Source organism: Rhizoctonia solani, chromosome 7 (assembly GCF_016906535.1).
Source record: "Rhizoctonia solani chromosome 7, complete sequence".
Lineage (NCBI taxonomy): Eukaryota > Fungi > Basidiomycota > Agaricomycetes > Cantharellales > Ceratobasidiaceae > Rhizoctonia > Rhizoctonia solani.
Window position 1 is genome coordinate 1 of NC_057376.1, and position 22286 is coordinate 22286.

Sequence of the window (22286 nt, forward strand, 5' to 3'; positions counted from 1 at the left end):
ACCTAACCTAACCTAACCTAACCTAACCTAACCTAACCTAACCTAACCTAACCTAACCTAACCTAACCTACCTAACCTAACCCTAACCAATAGTCAATAGGAATTGCTGATAAAGCCTGATAATAGTAATTGTGTTAAAAGAGGGTTAAGTTACTATATATACTGGGCCAACGTGTGAACTATCTAGGGTAATCAAGGCCGCTCTTTCCATTTATGGTGGTGTCGACTTCCTAAAATGGCAGGAAGATGCCTAATTTGGGCATTTAAGGTGGTTTGAAAATAAATATTTGCAATTGTCATGATATATATATGGATCAACTCAGAATCTGCAGGTTTATTAGTAGGATTTCATTTTCAGGGTCCACCTATATATCAGGTAAGTGATGGGGAGGGGATGGCATTAGTGTGTAAACTAGAATATTGCAGGAGCTGTATCTTATGATCTAGCTGGATTCAGGGTCTGGGAAGAGTCTATTTCAAGAGCTGTAGGTGGCTGTGCTCTGAATCTGCCAAGAAAATGCGCATATATGGACCCTTTTTGACCCAAAGTTCCCCACTACCCCTCTGGTTTTTCAACCAAATATAGGTCTCATTTGATAGGTACTACACTTGGTTTGATCTTAACACGTTGAATAGCATGGCCAAGCAGGAGCTGCAGAAGGCACAGCAGAGGCTTCTGGTGGCTATCAACAAGAAGATGAAAGAGAACGCCATGGTCAGCAATCAGCTTTTGCTTCTTGAGCTCCATCTCAGCCTGTTGAGCAAACAATCTCAACACCCAAAGGGAGATCGTGTGGGCGTGTTTGGAACAATGTAATCTACGTATGTGTCATGAATACACAATATCAATTGCCCCTTTTGGTAGCAGCCTTTAGTGTTAGGTACAATCAATTCTGAGTCTTGGAAGCCTGCTTCATATGATAGCGTGTAAGCTCAAGTATTGTCTGAAATACAGATGACAACCCGCCAAGCATACGCGTGTACAACATTTTCTCTAAGTGTATATACGAATAGAAGGTGTATTAATATCAACACATTTGGGTGGCTCTAATGTCCATGGCGTTAGTACCAGGCCTAGTCTCTACACAAGTTGCTTGTTTGGAAATCCCAGTATAAGAGCGTTGAGTGATATGTCTATGTACAAATGAAGCTTAGAGCTTATCATGATGAGTTCACCACAAAACAAAGTATACACAATCTTATAGTTACAGTTCCACGCCCCAACATATTTTCCAAGTTTGACATATGGCGTGTAAGTAAGTTGTATTACTGATTGATTTTACTTGTTGTTTACCGTGCGCGGATAACGGATTACAGAAATATGAGCACCATCAGAGAATCATTACTGCATGCTCTTTGCGTACAGAGTATATAGCTTGTGTGGCCAACGCAAATGCTGACTAATCAGGTTGCTCATGCTCTTGATGCGTACTTAGTACGCATGGCGTGTGGTGCTATGTGCGCACCAGTACAGATACCAACAAACCACAAGAGTTGCACTCTCTGTGCGTACTTTGTACGCATGGTGTGTGGTGCTATGTGCGTGCCAGTATAAATACTGACAAATCACAAGTCCTACACTCTCTGTGCGTACAAAGTACGCATAGTGTGTGGCACTATGTGCGTGATGGTGCAGATGCTGACAAATCACAATTGCTGCACTCTCCGTGCGTACTTTGTACGCATGGTGTGCGGTGCTATGTGCGTGCCGGTATAAATACTGACAAATCACAAGTCCCACACTCTCTGTGCGTACAAAGTACGCATGGTGTGCGGTGCTATGTGTGCACCAGTACAGATACTGACAAATCACAATTGCTGCACTCTCCGTGTGTACTTTGTACGCATGGTGTGCGGTGCTATGTGCGTGCCGGTATAAATACTGACAAATCACAAGTCCCACACTCTCTGTGCGTACTTTGTACGCATGGTGTGTGGTGCTATGTGCGTGCCAATATAAAATACTGACAAACCACAACTGTTGCGCTCTCTGTGCGTACTTTGCACGCATAGCACTATGTGCGTGGTGGTGCAGATGCTGACAAATCACAAGTGTTGCACTCTCTGTGCGTACTTTGTACGCATAGCATGTAGCACTACGTGCATGGTGGTGCAGATGCTGACAAATCACCACCGTTGCACTCTCTGTGCGTACTTGGTACGCATGGTGTGTGGTACTATGTGCGTGGTGGTGAAGATGCTGACAAATCACCACTGTTGCACTCTCTGTGCGTACTTTGTACGCGTGGTGTGCGGTGCTACATGCATGCTGGTATAAATACTGACAAATCACAAGTCCTACACTCTCTGTGCGTACTTTGTACGCATGATGTGTGGCACTACGTGTGTGGAGGTTCAGATGCTGACAAATCATCAGTGTTGCACTCTCTGTGCATACTTTGTACGCATGATAAGTATCACACTGTGCATACTCTCTTTTTTGATGTCAAGTGTTGTGCTTGCTGTGCATACAAAGCATGCACTACTGGTGTTAGCTTGGATGTTTTTGTTCAAATGCTGACTAGTGTTCAGAGGTGTGATCTCCATGCATACACTCAAGCCTAAGAGGTTTTACCATGGGTAGCCTGGCTCAGTTTGGGACCCAGGTTGGGACCCAGCCTACCTAGCAACCTAGTTTCTCTGATTAACCTAACCTAATCATCAGTGTTGCACTCTCTGTGCGTACTTTGTACGCATGGTGTGCAGTGCTATGTGCGTGCCAGTATAAAATACTGACAAATCACAAGTGTTGCACTCTCTGTGCGTACAAAGTACGCATAGCATGTGGCACTATGTGCGTGGTGGTGCAGATGCTGACAAATCACCACCGTTGCACTCTCTGTGCGTACTTTGTACGCATGGTGTGTGGTGCTATGTGCGTGCCGGTATGAATACTGACAAATCACAAGTCCCACACTCTCTGTGCGTACAAAGTACGCATGGTGTGTGGTGCTATGTGCGTGCCAGTATAAATACTGACAAATCACAAGTGTTGCACTCTCTGTGCGTACTTTGTACGCATGATAAGTATCACACTGTACATACTCTCTTTTTCAGATGTCAAGTGTTGTGCTTGCTGTGCATACAAAGCATGCACTACAGGTGTTAGCTTGCATGTTTTCATTCAAATACTGACTAGTGTTCAGAGGTGTGATCTCCATGCATACACTCAAGCCTAAGAGGTTTTACCATGGGTAGCCTGGCTCAGTTTGGGACCCAGGCTGGGACCCAGCCTACCTAGCAGCCTAGTTTCTCTGATTAACCTGTCTTTTCTCAGCATGTTGTGGGATATCAATGAAGAGAGCTGAATTTTCTGCATTTTATGAGCTACTAAATACTTGGTTGTGATGAGATTTCACAAACGTCCCTCACTATAGGACCCTGAGGACCGGTCGGCAACCGGTCCCCCCTCTGGTGTCAAGCAGACCATCAACTTTGTCTTGCATGTATCTCACTCAATACTGAGCCAATCTACGCCATTCTAGTACTGAGGTACTCTGTGCAATTATGCGCATTCTTTGAGCACTTACAGACCTTATTGTGGTGACATTTGGGATGGTCAATTATCTGAGGGAGGACCAGTTGGCAACCGGTCCCCTCTGGCGCCAAAGCTCTACATGTATATTGTTTCCATTATATCTCCACAAATACTAAGCCAAATAACATTGTTCTGGTGTCAAAATGATCTTATGAGCTAGCTCTATCTTGTGAGACCATAAAAAAAGTTTCTGAATTGCGTCCGCAAATGTATTTTGCTGTTTTCTCAACAAGTTCTTGACCAATTTCAAATGTCTTTCCATTTTTGGAAAGTGCGTCATGGTCCGCATTTTTGACGATTTTTGTTAAATTTCCAATTGACCGGTCGGCAACCGGTCCTCAAGGCTGCAGTGATAAAATTAGTTAAAAATCGATTATTTTTGACCTCAATAGAATTGCCCCAAATTTTGACAGTAGGTGTGCATGGCATAGGAGACCATAATGACAAAGTCTCACGCAATTTGAATCACAGACAAAAGCAGGAATCTCATTATTCTCCAAAATTCAAGGAATTTTTCATACTATAACAACCCTAGATAAGCCGTGAATATCAACCAATGGTAAGGATGCAATCTCCAACAAGGTTCAATTGCTGGGCAAGCTACTCTGCCCGTTCACACAATATTTTCCCCGCCGCACTGCCTTGGCAGGGGTATATAAGAGAGTGATCCACTGAAGAGTTTGAACCATCAAACAAAACCTTAAGCACTTATAAAGTAAGTACTTTAGGTTTGGAATTAGGCAGTACTGTTGTGGTTGGTTATGTTTAGCCAAGGTGATGCCCCAACCTTTGGCCGGGGCTAGCTTCTTCCTTTTGTGGTCTGCATCTAAATTTAGTTGAATTGCTTTTCTCTGTGAAGTTGTAGGCCTGAGTGAAATAAATGGGCAAGAATTGCGTCATAATTACATTTTTCTTGCGCTGCACATCATTAATATTGATATATGGCCAAGGAGGAACATAAAAAGCATAAGTAAAACAGATGGAAACTATTAGAATTCGGTCAATCTCGGGCAAGATTGACCTCACTCAATCTTGAGTCTCAGGCAATCTCCCTCCAACCGAACCCGTCGTGGAGGAAGAGTTTCCTCCTCGCCATGATCATTTCGTCCGTATATGGCACTGGTGTCTAGATAAAAGACGGCCAATGTCATATCGGTTATGATGAGGGTGCGCGTCCGTGATTGGACATATATGAATAACACACCAGACAGGGTAACAAGGGACTGCAAAACGAGCCAGATGCAGACGCGTGAGACGTTCACTGTAGCCTGAGAAGCGGGGGCTGAGACGGAGTATGTGGTGTTATATAAGTTGTCCCAAGCTAGCCTATCTGTTAGAGCCACCCAAGATACGACGTAGGCACGGGTAAGCATCCCAATAACCTGCTCATCTAAGCTGTGCCAAGTAGGTATTACGTCGATTATCTCCTGTTCTTCAATCAACCCTGTAACGACTGGGGCAAGACGCAAAGCAGTTGTCGTGGCGAAATCTTCCTTCACATGGAGAACTGAATTATTTTGAACAATTCGATGTGACGAAACCAGGCAATCGTAACAGGTACTGGCACCGGCAACATAATCGATCCATGCATAGGCGTAGCAGATCGTGTAGCCGTAAAAAAAGGGTCGATCGACTCTGAAGTTATCAATGCTAACTTCAGTACCATTTGAGTAGGTGCACCGAGGGGAGCCATCGGCTCCTTTGTTAACACTCCCTATCCGTTTCTTCATTAAACGTCTTTCCGAAATCACCAGGGGCTTTGGGTCGGTCAGGTTGGAGCTAGGATCATATGGCACAACAGGATCTGGTATAAGGAATCCGGCGGGCGACCTCACCTCACACTCTTTTCTTTCTATGCCAAGTCTACGACATGGCTGCGCGGGGTCCGCTGAGAGCTGTTCTGTGCTCAATGTGGCATTGGGGTTATTGACCCACTCGATAGATTTCACCGAGAAGTACGGCAGTGTAGTATTCGTGATGGTACTGTTAACCTCCAGTTGGAGTCCTGGTATATAACGCCTTATGGTATTGGTACTTGTATCACGCCCCCAGGTTAGAGAAGTGAGACCGGCAGCAAGGCGAAGTAATCTATTAGTGTTCTCGGGCCTGCTGAACCATCGGCTCGTGGTAAATCGACCCGTATTTAACGTCGGTATAGCAATTGTTAAGTTAGACAAACGCTGAGGAGTGTGGTGTGCCGGTAACCATGTGATGGAACCTGTGAGGACAGGAGCCGAAAGTTGTACAGGAATCGTGATGGCAAGCATGACCCATATGAGCCACCGAGTTAGTCTTGTTCCTTCGGTTGCTCGTGCGCGAGGTATTGTGACAGTATTGTAAGAGATCAGCCTGCGAAGTTGTTGGGGCCTAAGGCCATATTTCTCCATAAGAATGAATGCGCAGCGCCAGCATAACGGGCCAAGCCATCCAGCAGCGACCAAACGAAGGATAGCAATAGAAATCGAGAGGAGTGTTGTTATGTCAGATTGTAGCGGGGCGTAAAACTCCCAAGGTACCAGACTGCCCTCGTGCAGTTGGACTGTTGGTTTTCGCTCCGAGATGTTAAAGTTTCTATCATTTACGTAAACCAGCATAAAAATGGCGATAGTGACGGTCAGAACTCCATGGAACAACAATGGCCACAGAACTCGTAGCCAAACGACGCGATTGTTGGGCACTCTGTGATCGCCACTAGAAGTTCTAGCGGAATATCGCTCTTGCTGTCCTGAAAAAGCTTCGTCCTCTTTCCGCATGTCCATGGCCAGTGACTGGTATAACGATTCCCTCTCATCTGGATTCCGGTCTTGTATGGGCAGATTAGTCGCTTTCATGTTTGCCTGTTAACGTATTTCTGCCTCAATATGGACACGTCATAAACTGGAAACTCACTCACCTATGAGCTTGGGCTTTGGTAGGTATAGGGCTCAGGCCCCCAATGGCACTCGCTGTATATATACGCTTAAACCCTTCTGGAATAACCTGAAACGAGGCGTGTTACTCAGCTTGGCAGCTTTGATTAGATGTGACTAAGACAGAGCATCGCCATATTGTACCCGTCGAATGGGATCCACCCCTATTTCCGGTCAACTTCAGTACTTAAGCTTACTAACAACTTTGAGTCGCAGTATCTGATACATATGTCAACATACCACCATCATCTACGGTACACCTGGATCTGGTCCACCGCCTCAGGTTAAGAAGCATTCAGCAGATATGTGCTGAACGGGTATTCAGAGATTACTATATGTCCTCCCCTGGCTAGAGCTAAGAATTGAAACTCAGTCTTCGTTTGTTTCCTTCAAATTTAGTTGGGTTCCTCGATTGTGATAGGAATTGCATCGCTGTTGGACACGTTAACGCAGGCGGCTAGGCCAGGAACCGCCATATATGCTCGTATGAAATTGACCCTGTCTAATCGCATAAACAGCTCCCCAAACAGGTGGTCACTGGTTGTTTACAACGTCTCAAACCGTAAGCGTATTATAACTAGAATGTGCATTTGGAGTAATAGCTTGGTCTAGTGAAAGCTGCAACGTCCCATCAATGATACGAAACCAGACGAGATGTAACAAATAGAACTTATATATCAATCCGACTTCAGCATCGAGCAACATTCCCACTCAATCCAAGTTGTTTCTCGTCCTGTTCGATAACAAGTCGACGTTGGAGCCACATTCAGACCGAAGGCTGGGATCTTCCTCTTCCGACTGGCTTTCTAAGGCAAGTCTTTCTAGTGTATAGATCTCACAGCACCAGGCCTACGCAAAAAGCATACCCAGTGATTCACACAGCCCAGCCAAACCCGAGTTGGCTACGCGGAACGGGCTTCCCCCTGGCCAGTGGGCGCCCAGCTTACATACACGGCAGCGGGAAGCGCCAAGCGGTTAGGTCTGGCTCAGCGCTTCCTACATGCTTTGTTTCCAATTCGAACATGCGAGATCAGCCTGGTTCAGCCAAGAACTCTCTTTTGTAACCCCAGCGTGCCATCGTCACTTGTATTGTTATTCCCACAGTGTCATAGATTATTTATGCCCATCGCAGGTGCCTGAAACTCCCACTCCCTCATAATGAATGCTCATTCGATTCGACACGCTTGGTTTCCTCCGGCTATTCCTAAACGCAAACACGATAACCGAGAATTTGATAGTGAATCCGAATGGCCTAGCACATATCGCCCCCTCTCTGAGCCCACACTTGAATCTAGACCCACCAAACGTCTTCGCCAGCTCGAAGGCGACCTGGCCGAGCTGACTCTAAGAGCCAGGAACCCATTGTCAGAAGAACCTATTACGATTAACACCGATCCGGAGGCTTTGAGTCCACCTTATTCTCACCCTCGAGCTCACTCTAACCAGACCCATGACGTACCTTTGGACGGAGAAGCAGAGCCCTATATCTCGAGCATCTATGAATTTGCGTCACCTCACATAGGGTCTAGGAGTAGTGTTGCTTCGTTGCCGCTTCAAGGAGAAGTGTCCGAAGTGAATACTAGTGACGAGGAATACGAGATGAAGGAGGATGTGGAGGGCCAGCAGATGAATGGGTCCCGAATAGGAGGTGGTGTATTTGTGCGAGGGGAAGAGGGTGTGCCCGGCTATACCGTTTACGAACCTGAAAATGGACCTGAAAAGAGAAAACGAAAGGTTGAAGACGATGAGCATGGACTTAACAAAAGAGGGAAGAGGAGCTGGTACGAACCTGAAAAAGATCGTGAGTGTTTTGTGTCCCTGGCTACTTACACGTCATACTCATGCGCCCGAGTAGGCGTTGTGGTCCTGGATCTTGACTCTTCTGAGGACGAATCGGTTACTCGTTCTCCGCGTAGACGCCGTTCCGCGTTCTCGCTCACCGCAGCATCTCAAAAATCATCTAGTTCCCGGTCCAGGTCCCAGACCGAAACTCGAGAGGACACACCCGAATTCGTTATCAACCCCAAACTATTATTACATATCTCCTCCACAACAAGCGTCCCTTCGATCCCAAGAGAAGAGAATTCAACGCAAGCTGTCATTTTGTACAAACCCGCTCCGTGGATTACTGAACCTCATGAGGGTGAGCCAGAGGTAACCGACATCGAAAATATCGTTCCGGAGAGTAGTATACCAATGGAGGCCTCACCTCTTGTTCAAGACGATGATGCCATGGATATTGACTCGTAGGAGGCGTTCTTATTGCACTGGAAATTAGTAGCATTTCTGTTGGCTCCCTTTCATTTTGAAATGGTGTATATGCTGTCATTCGCTATCGGTCCAATTTTGTTTCGATATCTCTGCCCAAAATTAAGTTTATTTAGTTGAATCTGGCTTGGCTGGCTATAGTTTCCAGGTAACAGAGTGTTTGCTCAAGAACCGATAACCAAGATGACAACAAAAGATGAGGCTAGTTACGCGCTTATGTAAGTACGGACTTCATGTCTCTTTCACCCTGACAGGGCACCTCTTGGTGAAATACATGAATATCATTTTTGGGCGTCGATGGAAATGTTACTAACGTTAAATTTCTGTGGAATAAAACAGAGCCCAAAGTGCATGCAAAAGTCGAGATGCTTGACCAATACGCCCTCTCAGGACGAATATGCAACTGCAGAGTGCAGTACTAGTAGTCATCGTTACCAGTTCAGCTAGATTCGTTGCCTGGTTCTACACAAATGAATCCACCAGGAACTCGTCATCTAATCGGCTTTGGTAGACATCTGAACTTCCCCTAATACGTATCAGCGGGTCCGTCTCGTATCTTGCTTTGAGTCGTCAACAAGTTTAGGAGCTCGAATTTGAGTCCGGCCGAGACATTTTCTGCACCTTTTGTGAACCAGCAGAAAATCTCGCGAATGTTTCAGGCCTTGAGATAGCCCACCAGATGAGCCGCGGCTCTTTCGTCTCAAGAAGGCAATTAGATAGATCTATAGACAGCCCTGCTTTGTATTTTACTAACCTTGAGCAAGGAGAATTTGCGCGCTTTAGTTTATCAGGTTGGGTGCCGGTGGCGTGAAATGGGATTATGTTAACGTTTGCGCCAACCGATTGAAGCTCAGATAGCCGGATTCATTACCTTCTCCCAAAATACCGCCAAATAACGGGGTCTTGGAGGATCACTGTGAACACCGAGTGGGCTGTCTCATGGAAAGAACTTTACAATCCGATACTCAATCGAAGGTATGTAATTGGCATATTTCTTGCGTTGAGCACTACGCGTACGGGTACCTAGGCATGGGGAAATCTGAAACGAAAACTGGCTATAGATTACATGGTTAAGCTCGTATGACCAGGACTTACAGTTCAACCAATATGAATCTCCAACAACAATCGCACCGGTTATTCCGGAGCATTGAAAACAATCACAAGAGGTAGCACTAGATGTGTTGAAAATCTCAATACTTTGGATATTCCTAACCGACCTCAGTCCAGGGTTTCTCGAAGATCGGTTTGCGAGGGATCCAACCAATTCTGGCCTGCTCTATCCGGGGTGGAAGAGAAGGGAACGTAACTGAAGAAGACGGACCGACTCCGAGACGCTGAGAACAGTTGGGCGTGAAAGGCTTGATGCAAATCCAACGTAATTCAACTTCGGGAAGGCATTCCACCGGTCAGCTATGTGGCACGCCCGACCGGGAAGGTATGTGACTCATGAGCATGTGGTATGTTGGATATCAATTGATGCAAGGAACAGAGCGCGCGTGCATAGTGTGCTTTGCGATCGGGGGAGAAAATGCTCGGGTATCGACATGTATTCGCCGGACCGGGGCACTGTACAGGGAGCTTAGGAAGGCTAGATGCAGAAGTTAATGTTCATGCCCCCAGGCACATTCAGTAACAATCGAAGACGTGGCGTCGTTCGAGTTCCGGAAGTCAAGTGGGGCAAAGATACTCCTGCCTAGACGGATGTCGGAACATCTGCGACGAATATGAGAATGAATGATTTCGTCACAATAGGAAAGAATTGCGTAAAAAACTTTTTTAGAGGCGTAATTCAGTGAGTTCAAGCCGCGTGTGTGGGAAGGTTGTCCCTGGATAGATCGGCAGTTGTAAATGAATGAGGGCGCGTGGCGGTGGATTTCGCGGCTGGGGGGCATGGATTAATACGTCGTGATTGAGTGCCAAGTTGGAAGCGCATGAATCAAGCGATGCGCACGCGGTCGGGGACGGTAGAAGTGTGCGAGATAGGACGAAGGAAGCGATGGTAGCATGTGGGGGCAGAAACGAAGCACGCGGCTCGTCACGTGTGGTTAACCTTTTAAACCGTCAGTTCGAAATGCTGAATGTTGTGTGTAGTCGGTCTTTCTCTCGTTTTTGCTATGAGGTTTATCGTTGCCTGTGCTGCGGCAGCTCAGCTCGTCTCTGCTGCCGTCGACATCAAGTCGGTCAAGCATAAATCGACTGCCCCTATTGTTCCTAATGTAGGTGGACCCTGGCTTTTTGACGGTGATGGATCACTGACGATCACGTGATCTATGTAGACCTACATCGTTGAGATTGCCTCCGGCAACCATCTCAAACGTGGCTTTGCGTCCCCTCACGAAGAGCTCTACCATGACCTCAAACGCCGCGATGCCAAATGGGAGGTAACTAAGGAGTACAGCGATGAACTCCTCACCGGTGCTGCTGTCAAGGTCGGAAGCGATGCCGATCTCCTCAAACTTGCCGAGGCCAGCGGTGTGCAGTCGATCACCCCGGTTTATCTGCATGCTCCTCCCAAGCCTGTTTTTCAGCAGGTCATGAAGGACACCACAGACGCAACAGCGCCAAAGGATGTCTTTTCAACCCATGTTATGACCGGAGTTGACAAGCTCCACAATGAGGGCTACTATGGCAAGGGCATCAAAATCGGTATTATCGATAGTGGTGTCGACTACAACCACCCCGCTCTTGGTGGAAAGTTTGGACCCGGTAACAAAATTATTGGTGGATACGACTTTGTTGGCGATGACTACACTGGTCGTCCCGGAACTCCTCCACCCGCTCCTGACAATGATGTAAGTTGGAACCGACTCATCGAAAACTAATGCATTAACAATTATTTACAGCCCCACGATAATTGCAACGGACATGGCACTCACGTCGCCGGTATCATCGGTGCCAACCCCAACAACATTTGGAACATATCCGGTGTCGCTTACGAGTCCGAGATCAATGCTTACCGCGTCTTTGGCTGCGATGGCTCCGTCCCCGATGATATTCTAATCGATTCGCTGCTTCGGGCCTATAAAGACGGCAACGATATCATTACGCTGTCTCTCGGTGGCCCCGATGGATGGACCGAGGCCGTTTCTGGCGTTGTTGCTAGCCGAATCGCTGACAAGGGCAGAATTGTTACTATTGCCGCTGGCAACGATGGCCAGTACGGCTCTTGGTACGCATCTGGCCCCGCCACCGGTCTCAGTGTTATTTCAATCGGTTCTGTCGACAAGTAAGTCGATACATTTCTTCCTCGTGTCCTCTCCCTAATTACCTTCGTTAGCACTGCCGTCAACCTCCAAAATGCAACCGTCTCCAATGGACGCACTATCCCTTACCAATCGCTCGAAAAGCTTGCCATCCCAGACGGTCTCCCAATCTACGCTACGTCTCAGGACCCTGCCATTGTCGACGATGCTTGCAATCCTCTCCCTGCCAGTACCCCCGACCTCTCCAACTATGTTGTCTTGATTCGCCGTGGTACTTGCACCTTTATTCAGAAGTTGACCAACGCAGCTGCAAAGGGCGGCAAATACTTTTTGATCTACGACAACAGAGACCAATCCCTAGGTGCAATTTCTACTGGCGAATATCCAGGAGCTCTCATCACCCAGGCGGATGGCCTTTTCCTGCTCAAGGAGGCTATTCCCAAGAAGTACACTATCGCGTTCCCCAACTCTCCATACACCGCTTCGAATCCTAGCGGTGGTCTCATGTCCTCATTCAGCACTTACGGTCCATCTCATGACATGTATCTTAAGCCTGCCTTCTCAGCTCCTGGAGGTGCTATCCTCTCGACCTACCCCATCGCCCTTGGCTCTTGGGAAATCGCCTCAGGTACTTCTATGGCCACTCCCTTTGCCGCCGGTTCTGCTGCTCTCCTCTTGCAAATCAAGGGCAAGACTGCTGCCACTGCCAAAGCCGCCCGTGCGATCTTCCAGAACACCGCTATCCCCGTCAAGCAGACCATTGCAAACACCTCTTTGGTCGAGACCGCCTCCCACCAAGGTGCTGGCCTTCTCAATGTCTATGACGCAATCAAGAACACTGGCAGCTTGACCCCCTCGGAGCTTTTGTTAAACGACACAGCCTACTTTAAGGGAGTCCACACACTCTTGGTCAAGAACGGCGGCAAGAAGTCAGTCACGTACACTCTGACCCACGTCCCTGCTGGCACTGCCAACACTATTAATGGGATTGAGGCTAATCGTAAGTCGTATTTTTCTGCTCCAAACTGGTTGCTAAAGATCTCGTGTTAGTTGGACCTGTATCCCTTGTCAACAGCGCCGCATCTGTTGCTATCGTCCCCAACAAGGTCACTGTCCCTGCTGGCTGGTCGCTTCCTGTCGTTGTTTCGATCAAGCCTCCCACCGGTCTCGATGCAACCAACTTCCCTGTTTATTCTGGCTACATTAAGGCTACTGGATCTGATAACACAACCCTTCAGTCGACCTACATTGGCGTCGCCGCCAAGCTCAAGGATGCCAAGGTCCTCGACAACACTGATGCTTACTTTGGTGTCAAAATTCCAGTTTTAACCGACAGCCAGGGCGAACCAGTTCCACCCACCGGTTCCGCGACGTACACCATGAAGGGCAACGACACGCCTTTGGTCATCTACCGTCTGGTCCAAGGAACACCTCTCCTACGTGTCGACCTAATCGATTCCAAGACCAACGTCACCACCAACCAGCGCCGCTCAGAAATCGAAGTCGGATTGGGCGAACGTTCCGAGGCTCCAGCTGGCCCTTACTCCACCTTATCCAAGCGCTCCATCCGGGACTGGCTCTTCCCTAACAAGGGTCAGACCTCGGGCGGAACCTTTGCTGCCGTCAAGACGCTTGGAGTTCTCTTCCAGGAAGATTACCTTCCTCGTAATAGCGCCGCTGCCACTGCCGACGCCAATGGTTACACCAGTCTCCAAGTCACTGCGTTTGCTAACGGCACTACTATTCCCGACGGCAGCTACAAGATCTTGGTTCGTGCGCTGAAGATTACCGGCAACCCGAAGAAAGAGGAGGACTACGAGGTTTGGACCAGCTCTACAGTTGTGGTCAAGCGCGCTTGAAGCACAGAGGAATGCACATTAATATTATTGCTTAAGGAAATTTGTGGACACGGTATTACACTCTGAATACAATCTTTAAATTTGCTTTTTACACGGTTTCTTGATGAGAATGTTTCGCATGAGAAGATATATCTCACGCGAGAAGGACAGGCTAATTTAGCTTCTTGAGTTTGCATATTTGCCCACAGACAGGGACATGAATCAGCACTTGGCTCAATTGATGACTTTGAACAGAGTAACAGTCGCTACACTTAGAAGTGTAACAGGATCCTAACTGTGCTGCAATAACAATACACACTCTAGTGAGTCATCGTCGTCACTCGCTACTTTAGCGACTACATCTCTATTGTCAAATAATCAGTATTTAGTACTAGCACCGGTGCCCGTGGGCTTACTCACAGGTGCAAACATATATTAATTATAGTAAATTGGCATGTGAATTCGAAATCAATTACTCAAAGGCCCTGCATTCTAATTGAACTCGGAGCCGTGAGCACAAAATATCAACTATGTACGCTCGTGGCGGTACAATATTAATATCATACACTCTAAAGTCGCAAAACGCCTGCAACCAGTCTGCGGGGTGCAGTTGCTCAGCAGAAAAGGTGTAGTTATGTTATATACAAGTACCATAAGAGGGATGTACGAGAGGCTGTAAGGGCGGGGACTCCAAAAGCCCACAGGTCTCGTATATATACTCAATATCCCATAGCCCGAAGCAATGGATTTATTCAAAGCTTGTAGCCTATATTATGTGTTTTAACGCAAAGGTCAACCAATGCAGACCGTAATTTTCCAGAGCCTGCGCTACTAATATACAAAGATAATTCCAGTACTAAGTTTGGGGGTTGGATGGTTTCTCGATATCGCCGCCTTTCGTTATTCGACCACCCCCAGGAACCTGACGCCCGATCTCGTTTTGTTCTTCCTCGGTTGCATCCATGTGGCGGAAACATATCCAGAAAGCCACACCAGCAATAAACTAAAAAGGGAATGAGATTTTATTACCATTAGGCTTGATCAACTCACAGCTGCGATCCCACTTCCGGCGTACTAGCCCAAAGGCCATGAGAATATAACGGGGATTAACATCATTGAGGCACTCACGTTCCAGACCAAATAAGGATCTGTGCTGACTGGAAGCAATGCCCAAGACAATGCATTGCCGACACCCTGAGTCAGCAAGAAGGCAGCCATTACAATGCTTTTCATTCGCAGAGGCGCCTTGTTGTAGGCATACTCCAGGCCAGTGATGCTGGCGAAGCTGAGTCATGCTAATCAGGCAGAGCTTATAATTAGTAACATGCACAAGGTACTCACATTTCTGAACAAGAGATCAGCACATAAGCTGGAGTTTGAATCCAGACGTTCAAAGAGCTGCGTGTCTCGCAATCGGTGACGAACCGACCACAAGGATTTGTTTTGTAAATTCCATTCTGAAGAGCCGAAGCATAAACCATCGCCATCGCAGCAAACATAAACCCTAAGGTGATGCGTTGAATAGGCCTTACTATACAACCGATGCGCCGGAGACCCGGGTACCTGTGAGGCTTTTAGAATTCATCTGAAAGGATAATACGTAAAAGTCTTACACAATTCGGTCCATTAGTGGAATAAGAATAATAATCGCAATGGCATTGATATTCTGCAATAGATCATTGGGCACACCGTGCGTGGTCATGACCCCTGCCTGAGACACAATGTTGTTTGTCATTTGGTTATCTAAGCGTAGTTCAGCTCTAATTCAAGGGGGGGGGGCTGAAAAACACGCATACATGGAACCCAGAATCTTCCGAGTCGATTAGCCAAAGCATGGGATAAGATAGAAACACTTACAGTGGATAAAATACGAATATCTTAACAGCATGCATTGTTCGTCGCATCTCGTCAACGAATGTCTAACCCTTAAGATAAGCCGGGAAAACCGAGATGAGCTAGTTTTATTCATCGCACTTACATCATCCCATGTAGGAGTAAATTCACCGGTTACGTTAGAGTTACCATGGGCCTGAGCAGCATGACCTGGTCTGGCTCTGTCCCATTTGGATGGATCACGCATCCTACGGAAGGTCTCGGAGGGGTTGAGGCTCCATACCCCCTTATAAACCCGGCGAATGACTCGAAAAGCCTCGATGTGGATAGATCCGCGAGGTGGGTATTGGACATACTTGTGTCTCCCAACCCATAGGACAATAGGAACAAGCACGTAGACGATAGTAGGCTGCAGACAGAATGTCAGGCTGAGTGACTAGTACAATTGATCAATGATTGAAATTCCCATACAATGAGGTAGGCCAACCAGAATCCGCTATGAAGCTCCGTTTCTGTGGTGGCGATAGAGCCCAGCGAACCAATATTAATCATCTATTTTGATTATCAATGTTTATCCTATCGTGAGCGACAAATACGCACCAAATAAAAGTACATAAATACTCGTTGGATGGTCAAGTTTGGATCGACGATCACACGCTCGCCATTTTTCATAACTCTGATATGTTCACGCGAGTTAGGAATCTGCTCCGCGACCAGGGGTGATACGTTCGACTTTATGGCACCCGTCGCAAAGCCCATGATGATCAAACTTATAATCAGACCCACGTATGACCCTGTGGGGTTGTTTTGGAGGAGCGCAGGGGCAGCAGTACCAACGAGAATTACGTGCCCGACCCCTCCAACGATAGCGAAAATGAAGAGAGTTTTTAACTTGCCCCAGTACTGGGATAAGTTTGACATTAGCTATCCTAAAATTTCAGTGTAAACAAAGACTCACGGCGTCGGAAAGAATAGCCCCAAGAATGGGTGTCAAGTAGGAGAGGAAGGAAAAAAAAGTAGTCAAACCCGTCGAAGCTTGCTGTCCTTTTCCTAAGGCCCCGGGGCGGATTTCGGTTCCTTTTGGTGGAGCACCGGCTCCATTACCCCCTTCCGGAAGTGGGCGTTGACTGTAAATTAAGCTATTATATTCCTGATTTGTTTCGAGCTGCATAGACTTACATGTAATTCACGAATGGCCCTGTAGTGCCGTAATACGAAAACCTCTCGGCAAATTCCACTACGACTACAAGCCATGCTGACATAGGAATGTGCCCTGCCACTCGACGAAGAGTACGTTTTTCCTCTTCAGTGGGTAGAACAATATCCTCATCGAAGTCGATGTGCTCTTCTACAGTTTGCATAACAGGTGAATCAAGGGATTTCTCTTTCTCGTTGGGCGACACGTTCAACTGTCGCCGGTCCATTTTGGCACCTGTGATGTCACCCTCTGTTTCTCGAAGTGCTGATGGTATTTTAGTCATTAAGTAACCCAAGACCATTGATAATACTGAAATATGCACTTGCCAGCCATGATCGTAACAGCAGGGGGGTCATGAACCACGGACGAATAACACGCGCTATATATAATGTGCTACAGGTGGGGGAGTAAAGCACATAGATTTGGTGCCTCTGGTGAAGATGTATTCTCAGGTGATGAGAAAACTATGGGACCTATGCCGGATCCCTTCAGATAGGAAGTGTTGCCGAGAGATCCACATGTACCGTCAGATGAGCCAAGCAAAATCGCTAAAGATGGATCATGAGAAGTTTGCCAAGCGTTTCGCGTTCTTCATCCAGCTGCTTACGATACACGCCTTTGTGACGTACAGAGTTGGTGGGGTGAGTTGAAAGTAGTAGCAACGAAAAAGAGCCAAGTCAAAGATAGTTCCTTCTGCACAGATCTAGACTAGAAAGGACGAGCGAGACGCAATTTGATTTCTCCCAGAATTCGTAAGATTCTTTATCAGTTAACAGTTGCAACTGATAAAGGCATGTGGTAAATTGTGCTCTGCCTCGATGAACCAGTCAAGTTTGGTTCATACGCCGGAAAAGAATTTGTAGCCAGAGAGATAGCGGCGAGATGCCTGCGTAAATTACGAGATGACATAAACCACAACATCTAAAACCAAATACGCGCTAGAGTAATTATCAAGTAACGAAGTCTAATAAATACAGGCATACGGTAGGCAGTCCGGGAAGTGCGAGTAGTTGAGTCGGGTCATCACGCGGATGACGTTAGGTCCAAGTCTTCGGACCCCTATAAAAACCGTTACTGTATGGTTCGCGAGCGCTCTACGGGGCCCCGAAAATCTCGAGAGCGCTCCGGGACTCGCTATTGTCGGCGAGCACTCCGGAGCGTTTGGTATGATGCTCGGAAGTGCTCGGAAGTGTTCGCCGAGCAACCCGGATCCGTTGGATCCTAACGAGGAGGTTCCCAAAGGCGGAGCACTCCAGAGCGCTCCAGGGTTTTTGGGGCCCCCGTAGACTGCCCACAGCTCGCGGAGCAACATACACTGCAGGGAGGTTACTGGTAAACAAGGCCGTTTCCGTTGGTTTGCATCCGGTTTATGTCACGCAAACTGGTGCACACACGAACTCGGCACCTGTGAATGCGGCATGAATGCCGGGCGGAGATACTGTTTATATCATGTGGTTTATTCCACGTAAGCAGACTTAGAGATGAACGTCGACACTCGCTTACGCAACGTATCCTGGGGGAAGATAGTCTGTTGTGATTGAGGCATTTGTCCGGTCTACGCGTGGGTCTTCTTTTGTCTGTGCATGTATTCATGGCGCCAAAACGCGTGAACGGTATCCTCATATGGCTATATGCAGCCAGAGGGTATACGCATATGTAGCAGCTGTTGATCAACCGTGGACCAGATAGAAATATCAATACGTATTTTTTTTTCGTATTGAAAACTTTTGATTTGCTTCTCACGCGGTTGCTGAGCAATAGAGGATGCAGGTAGTGACAGTTAATAAAATCAATTAATCACTTGCAATGGGTATGGTATATACACAGATAACAATTAAATATCCAAATGTATAACTTACTGGCACCGTATTTTGGATATCAATGTCTGCCAAACATACTAAAAAACAATAGAGTGCATGCATGTCCTGAAATACCAAAAACTCACCCATGACTCACACCTGGGTAAGCAAAGCGTCTCAAAGCTACCTAATAGACCAATATAATATATCAACTTGGATAAATGAAGAGCAAAAAGCAATGGTGAATATGAACCTTGGATGTTTCACTTGCAATTGGATAATGCATGCAACTCTCAATCTAGTCAGTTCTGGTAATTGCAGGTGGGGGGAGAGACAAGGAGAGAACTTGGCCGTACAAGGGCTTATATATTCAGTTTGTATCCGGCCATTGGAATATGAACTTGAGGATCACATGTTGTGCGGACAATTGTGTATGCGTTTGTCTTTGTGAGTCTACATAAAAAAAAGGCCGTGAGATCAAAGTCACGCCATATACTGCTCTATTTTTGAAGTGTTTCTTATTATTGAGTTTGATGAGAAGACAGACAGTTGGTCCAACATGCTCACCATGCTACCCTTAGTTGCTGGCATCCTTGGATTAAAGCAATTGAATATCTATAGCTACCCGCGCTTTGTGGGTTTGAAGTGCTAAAATGTAAAAGATATTAATATATACATATATTAAACCAAGATTGGTATGGTTATGGCCCAATGTACAAGTACTGGGTTGCAATTGATATTGTTAACCGCTTGAACTGGTCTGATCATGGCCTCAGAGCCCAGGTGCATGCGGGAATTTACCAGGCTTCTGCCAGGTAAACCCCAAGTCCTATGCTGTATCTATGCTGACATTCACCTTGTATGCGCTTTCCATATGTTGGGTGGGCGTTATTCTGTGGTATGCAGCATGCAGACAGGGAGTACTGGCTTGAGCGTGAACGCAACAGGCATACACCATACATACACACGCTGACTAACACAAACCGCGAGTTTGGTTCACCTGACGCAGAAATTCTCTGTATACGTGTATCTGCGGATCGACCTACAAACGCCCACCCTGCAGTGATAGGGAGTTTAGTCATCACGCAATTTGATTAACTCGGATATATACAAACGTTGTTGTGATTTCCCAGAGTAACATAGACGCCAGCTGCTGCCTAAGACTTTGTAGAGCTCGGGTTGGGTGAGCGTACGGACAACCAAGCGTATTCCCAAGCGCTCGCGAACCCCAGTGGTTTCTGTGGAAACACTTCAATGCATCAATACCCCAAAACGGATACTTTTATTGCGAATAATGATGAAGCACTAATTTTGGGGGCTTCCCTCCAGTATATGTCGGCTTTGTTTGCCACCGTATACGTACGATATAAGTATACTGGGTTTCCGCAGGAAACATAATTTCTGATGAAACGTACTAAAAACGGTCTATGTAAATATCCGGAGAGCTTTTGACCCGGACAACTACGTAGGTCGTTTCTAGTATGATTCTGGTCGATTGTTTGAGTAGGCCGCGGAAGTCTCGAAGATACATATCACCGTGTACCCAAAAGCTACTGACAATCCAGCCCTAGGAGTTGGATGCTCAAGAATCTGCACCCTCCGTAAGGAGATATGCTCGGCCGGGGTGCAGACGTGAAACGTCCGACCCTCGGTGGGGTTCGGATCCTCGTCGTCTTCTGGGGCCGGACTCTCGCCGAGGGGGGGGGGGGTCGGATTTTCGCTTCGGGGCTAGATTTTGTGAAAGATTGTCTGATTTCGGTGGCAACAGAGTAAGTGGAACCATCCAACTCCGTGACTGCTGTCGGAATTTGAGTAAAGGTATAAATGGCGACACTTTCGGGTGCTCCCTCCTGTCCCCTCTCCCCCGCAACCATCCCTGCTTAGCTATTCCACGCCACCTAATAAATAAGCTAAAATAATTAAGCACTTCTAACACTATATTACTCGGTATTGAGCTGATAAATTGTGTGTACGAATGTTTCAATGGATTTACAGCGCACTAATTTTGACCTTTATTGCACGCGTGTGATCTCACACGTAGCGTGCATTTGAATTACTATCGTAAGCAGTTAACTAACTCAAAATATGCACCGCTCAGCCGACTACCACAGAGACTAGCAGGCTCGATTGCGTCGGACCGAATGTTTCCAAGCCCCTGCACCCACCCGGGAATCACAAGTTTATCAACGCATCAGCTTCGATTACTGGTTCCCTAGAGGTATTTTTATAACTGTTTTAATTTTATGCTCTGATACATTCTCAGCGGGCGGCTCAAAAATACCAGGCTGGCATACCAATGACAAGGCGAAAGAAAGCAAGCACTAGGGTAAGTGCCGAGAATACATTGTGCCAACATTGCCAACATTTGATCGGCTATTGGATGACAAACAATTGAACGTTGGGTGTTTCATAATTCTCAATCGCATTGAAACGCTTAAGTTATCGCATGATCCCGACACTACTCCCAAGTCTACGCCAAATACAGTCCTGTCCCTCAGCTTGCACGCTGATGGGGAATTTGTTATTCCAAATTAGGCCCTGCCGAGCCGCTTCCGCAAAACATGTACAACGTGAGAAGTTTCCAGGCTTTTATTACAGAAGACTAACCGAACAAACAATGAGGCATAGGACAAATGTACATATATGCATGATAATTAAATTAAATTAAATGGTTTAAGCCTGTACACGCGCTGTCTGAAGGAGTTGCTCATCACTGAGGGGTTCCTCTGTTAGAGGATCTCGACTAAGGGCGTCAACCACTCTATAAACATCAGGACGAACCCGGGCGGCCTTGTTTCGAGGCAAGTTAGACTTCGGCATGAGGTGTGGGGGGATATTAGAGGCTTTCAAAAGAATTATTTATTCATTAAAACTAGGCAGAGTAGTTATGTACAATAATTGGCCGAAATTTCTAGTATAAATGACTAAGTGGCTATGCCGTGGCGACTGTGGCGGTGTAGCTTAGTGAGCACGATTGCGAAGCGGGTGGCGGGGTTAGTCAGCTAATAAGCGACCGGTGTTTCCGGCGTTATTGCAAGCTGAGGGACACGACTGTATTGCTTGAAGTGAAGTGATTTCCAATGATTAACTGGAACCATGCATATATGCGGGAATCCCGGGAGAGAAGCAAGGATACTATATAGTGGCGAGCCAATCTGAGTGGATCACTCAGCTCCTGAATTTGATCCAAATCTGCGCGGAACTAGTTACCCGTTATAAGAACAGACAGCGGTTGAGTAGCACAGTGTTGGGCCTTCATGTCACGAACGGGTGTGCATGACTGGGTCCTCATCCTGTTGCGCTTATTTTTGACGACGAATTTATTACCTTGTGCACCGTGCTCGATGCAAATATTCATGATCAATCATGATTATGACAAAAAACCTAAGGTAAAAAGAAACATACTTTTAGTAAACAGGAGAAGAAAGGCACTACAGCTAGATAAAGAGCTAATTATAAGGTTAATTCTGGTATCGTTAAAGTCCAGTGAATGACCCTCTCCCCAGCCGTTACCATCACCACATGTACAGGTGCATAGCCTGCGCATCTGCTGGTACGAGGCATGGTTCAAAAATCGATGTGAAAGGTTTCTTTTTACGGTGTTACCTTCCCCGGGCCCTGGTAGCAGCCAAGAGTGGTTGCGAGCGGCGGGGCGGTTATACACCAACGCCTACAGAAACTGAGCTGCAACCTGGTTCAA

The 22286-nt window shown here is 46.8% G+C and overlaps 4 protein-coding genes across 4 annotated transcripts; 2 read left to right on the plus strand and 2 right to left on the minus strand.

The window, feature by feature from the left end:
• Positions 1-4560: 4560 nt before the first annotated feature.
• RhiXN_06176 (transcription-associated protein 1) lies at positions 4561-6369 on the minus strand (the record flags this gene model as incomplete). Its single annotated transcript, XM_043325992.1, has 1 exon — positions 4561-6369. The coding sequence occupies one exon, from the start codon at positions 6367-6369 to the stop codon at positions 4561-4563; it is 1809 nt and encodes a 602-aa protein (XP_043181424.1).
• A 1236-nt stretch (positions 6370-7605) lies between these two features.
• RhiXN_06177 (uncharacterized protein) lies at positions 7606-8697 on the plus strand (the record flags this gene model as incomplete). The annotated part of the gene is made up of 2 exons (XM_043325993.1): positions 7606-8248; positions 8303-8697. 2 exons carry the CDS (start codon positions 7606-7608, stop codon positions 8695-8697), a joined length of 1038 nt encoding a protein of 345 aa, XP_043181425.1.
• A 2132-nt stretch (positions 8698-10829) lies between these two features.
• On the plus strand, positions 10830-13777 carry RhiXN_06178 (pyrolysin; the record flags this gene model as incomplete). The annotated part of the gene is made up of 5 exons (XM_043325994.1): positions 10830-10931; positions 10992-11507; positions 11559-11941; positions 11993-12918; positions 12969-13777. The coding sequence occupies 5 exons, from the start codon at positions 10830-10832 to the stop codon at positions 13775-13777; spliced, it is 2736 nt and encodes a 911-aa protein (XP_043181426.1).
• Positions 13778-14612: 835 nt separating this feature from the next.
• Positions 14613-17070, minus strand: RhiXN_06179 (peptide transporter PTR2; the record flags this gene model as incomplete). The annotated part of the gene is made up of 12 exons (XM_043325995.1): positions 14613-14759; positions 14807-14830; positions 14885-15041; positions 15098-15319; positions 15370-15499; positions 15553-15566; positions 15614-15675; positions 15735-15998; positions 16061-16141; positions 16190-16492; positions 16548-16716; positions 16769-17070. The coding sequence occupies 12 exons, from the start codon at positions 17068-17070 to the stop codon at positions 14613-14615; spliced, it is 1875 nt and encodes a 624-aa protein (XP_043181427.1).
• Positions 17071-22286: the final 5216 nt, after the last annotated feature.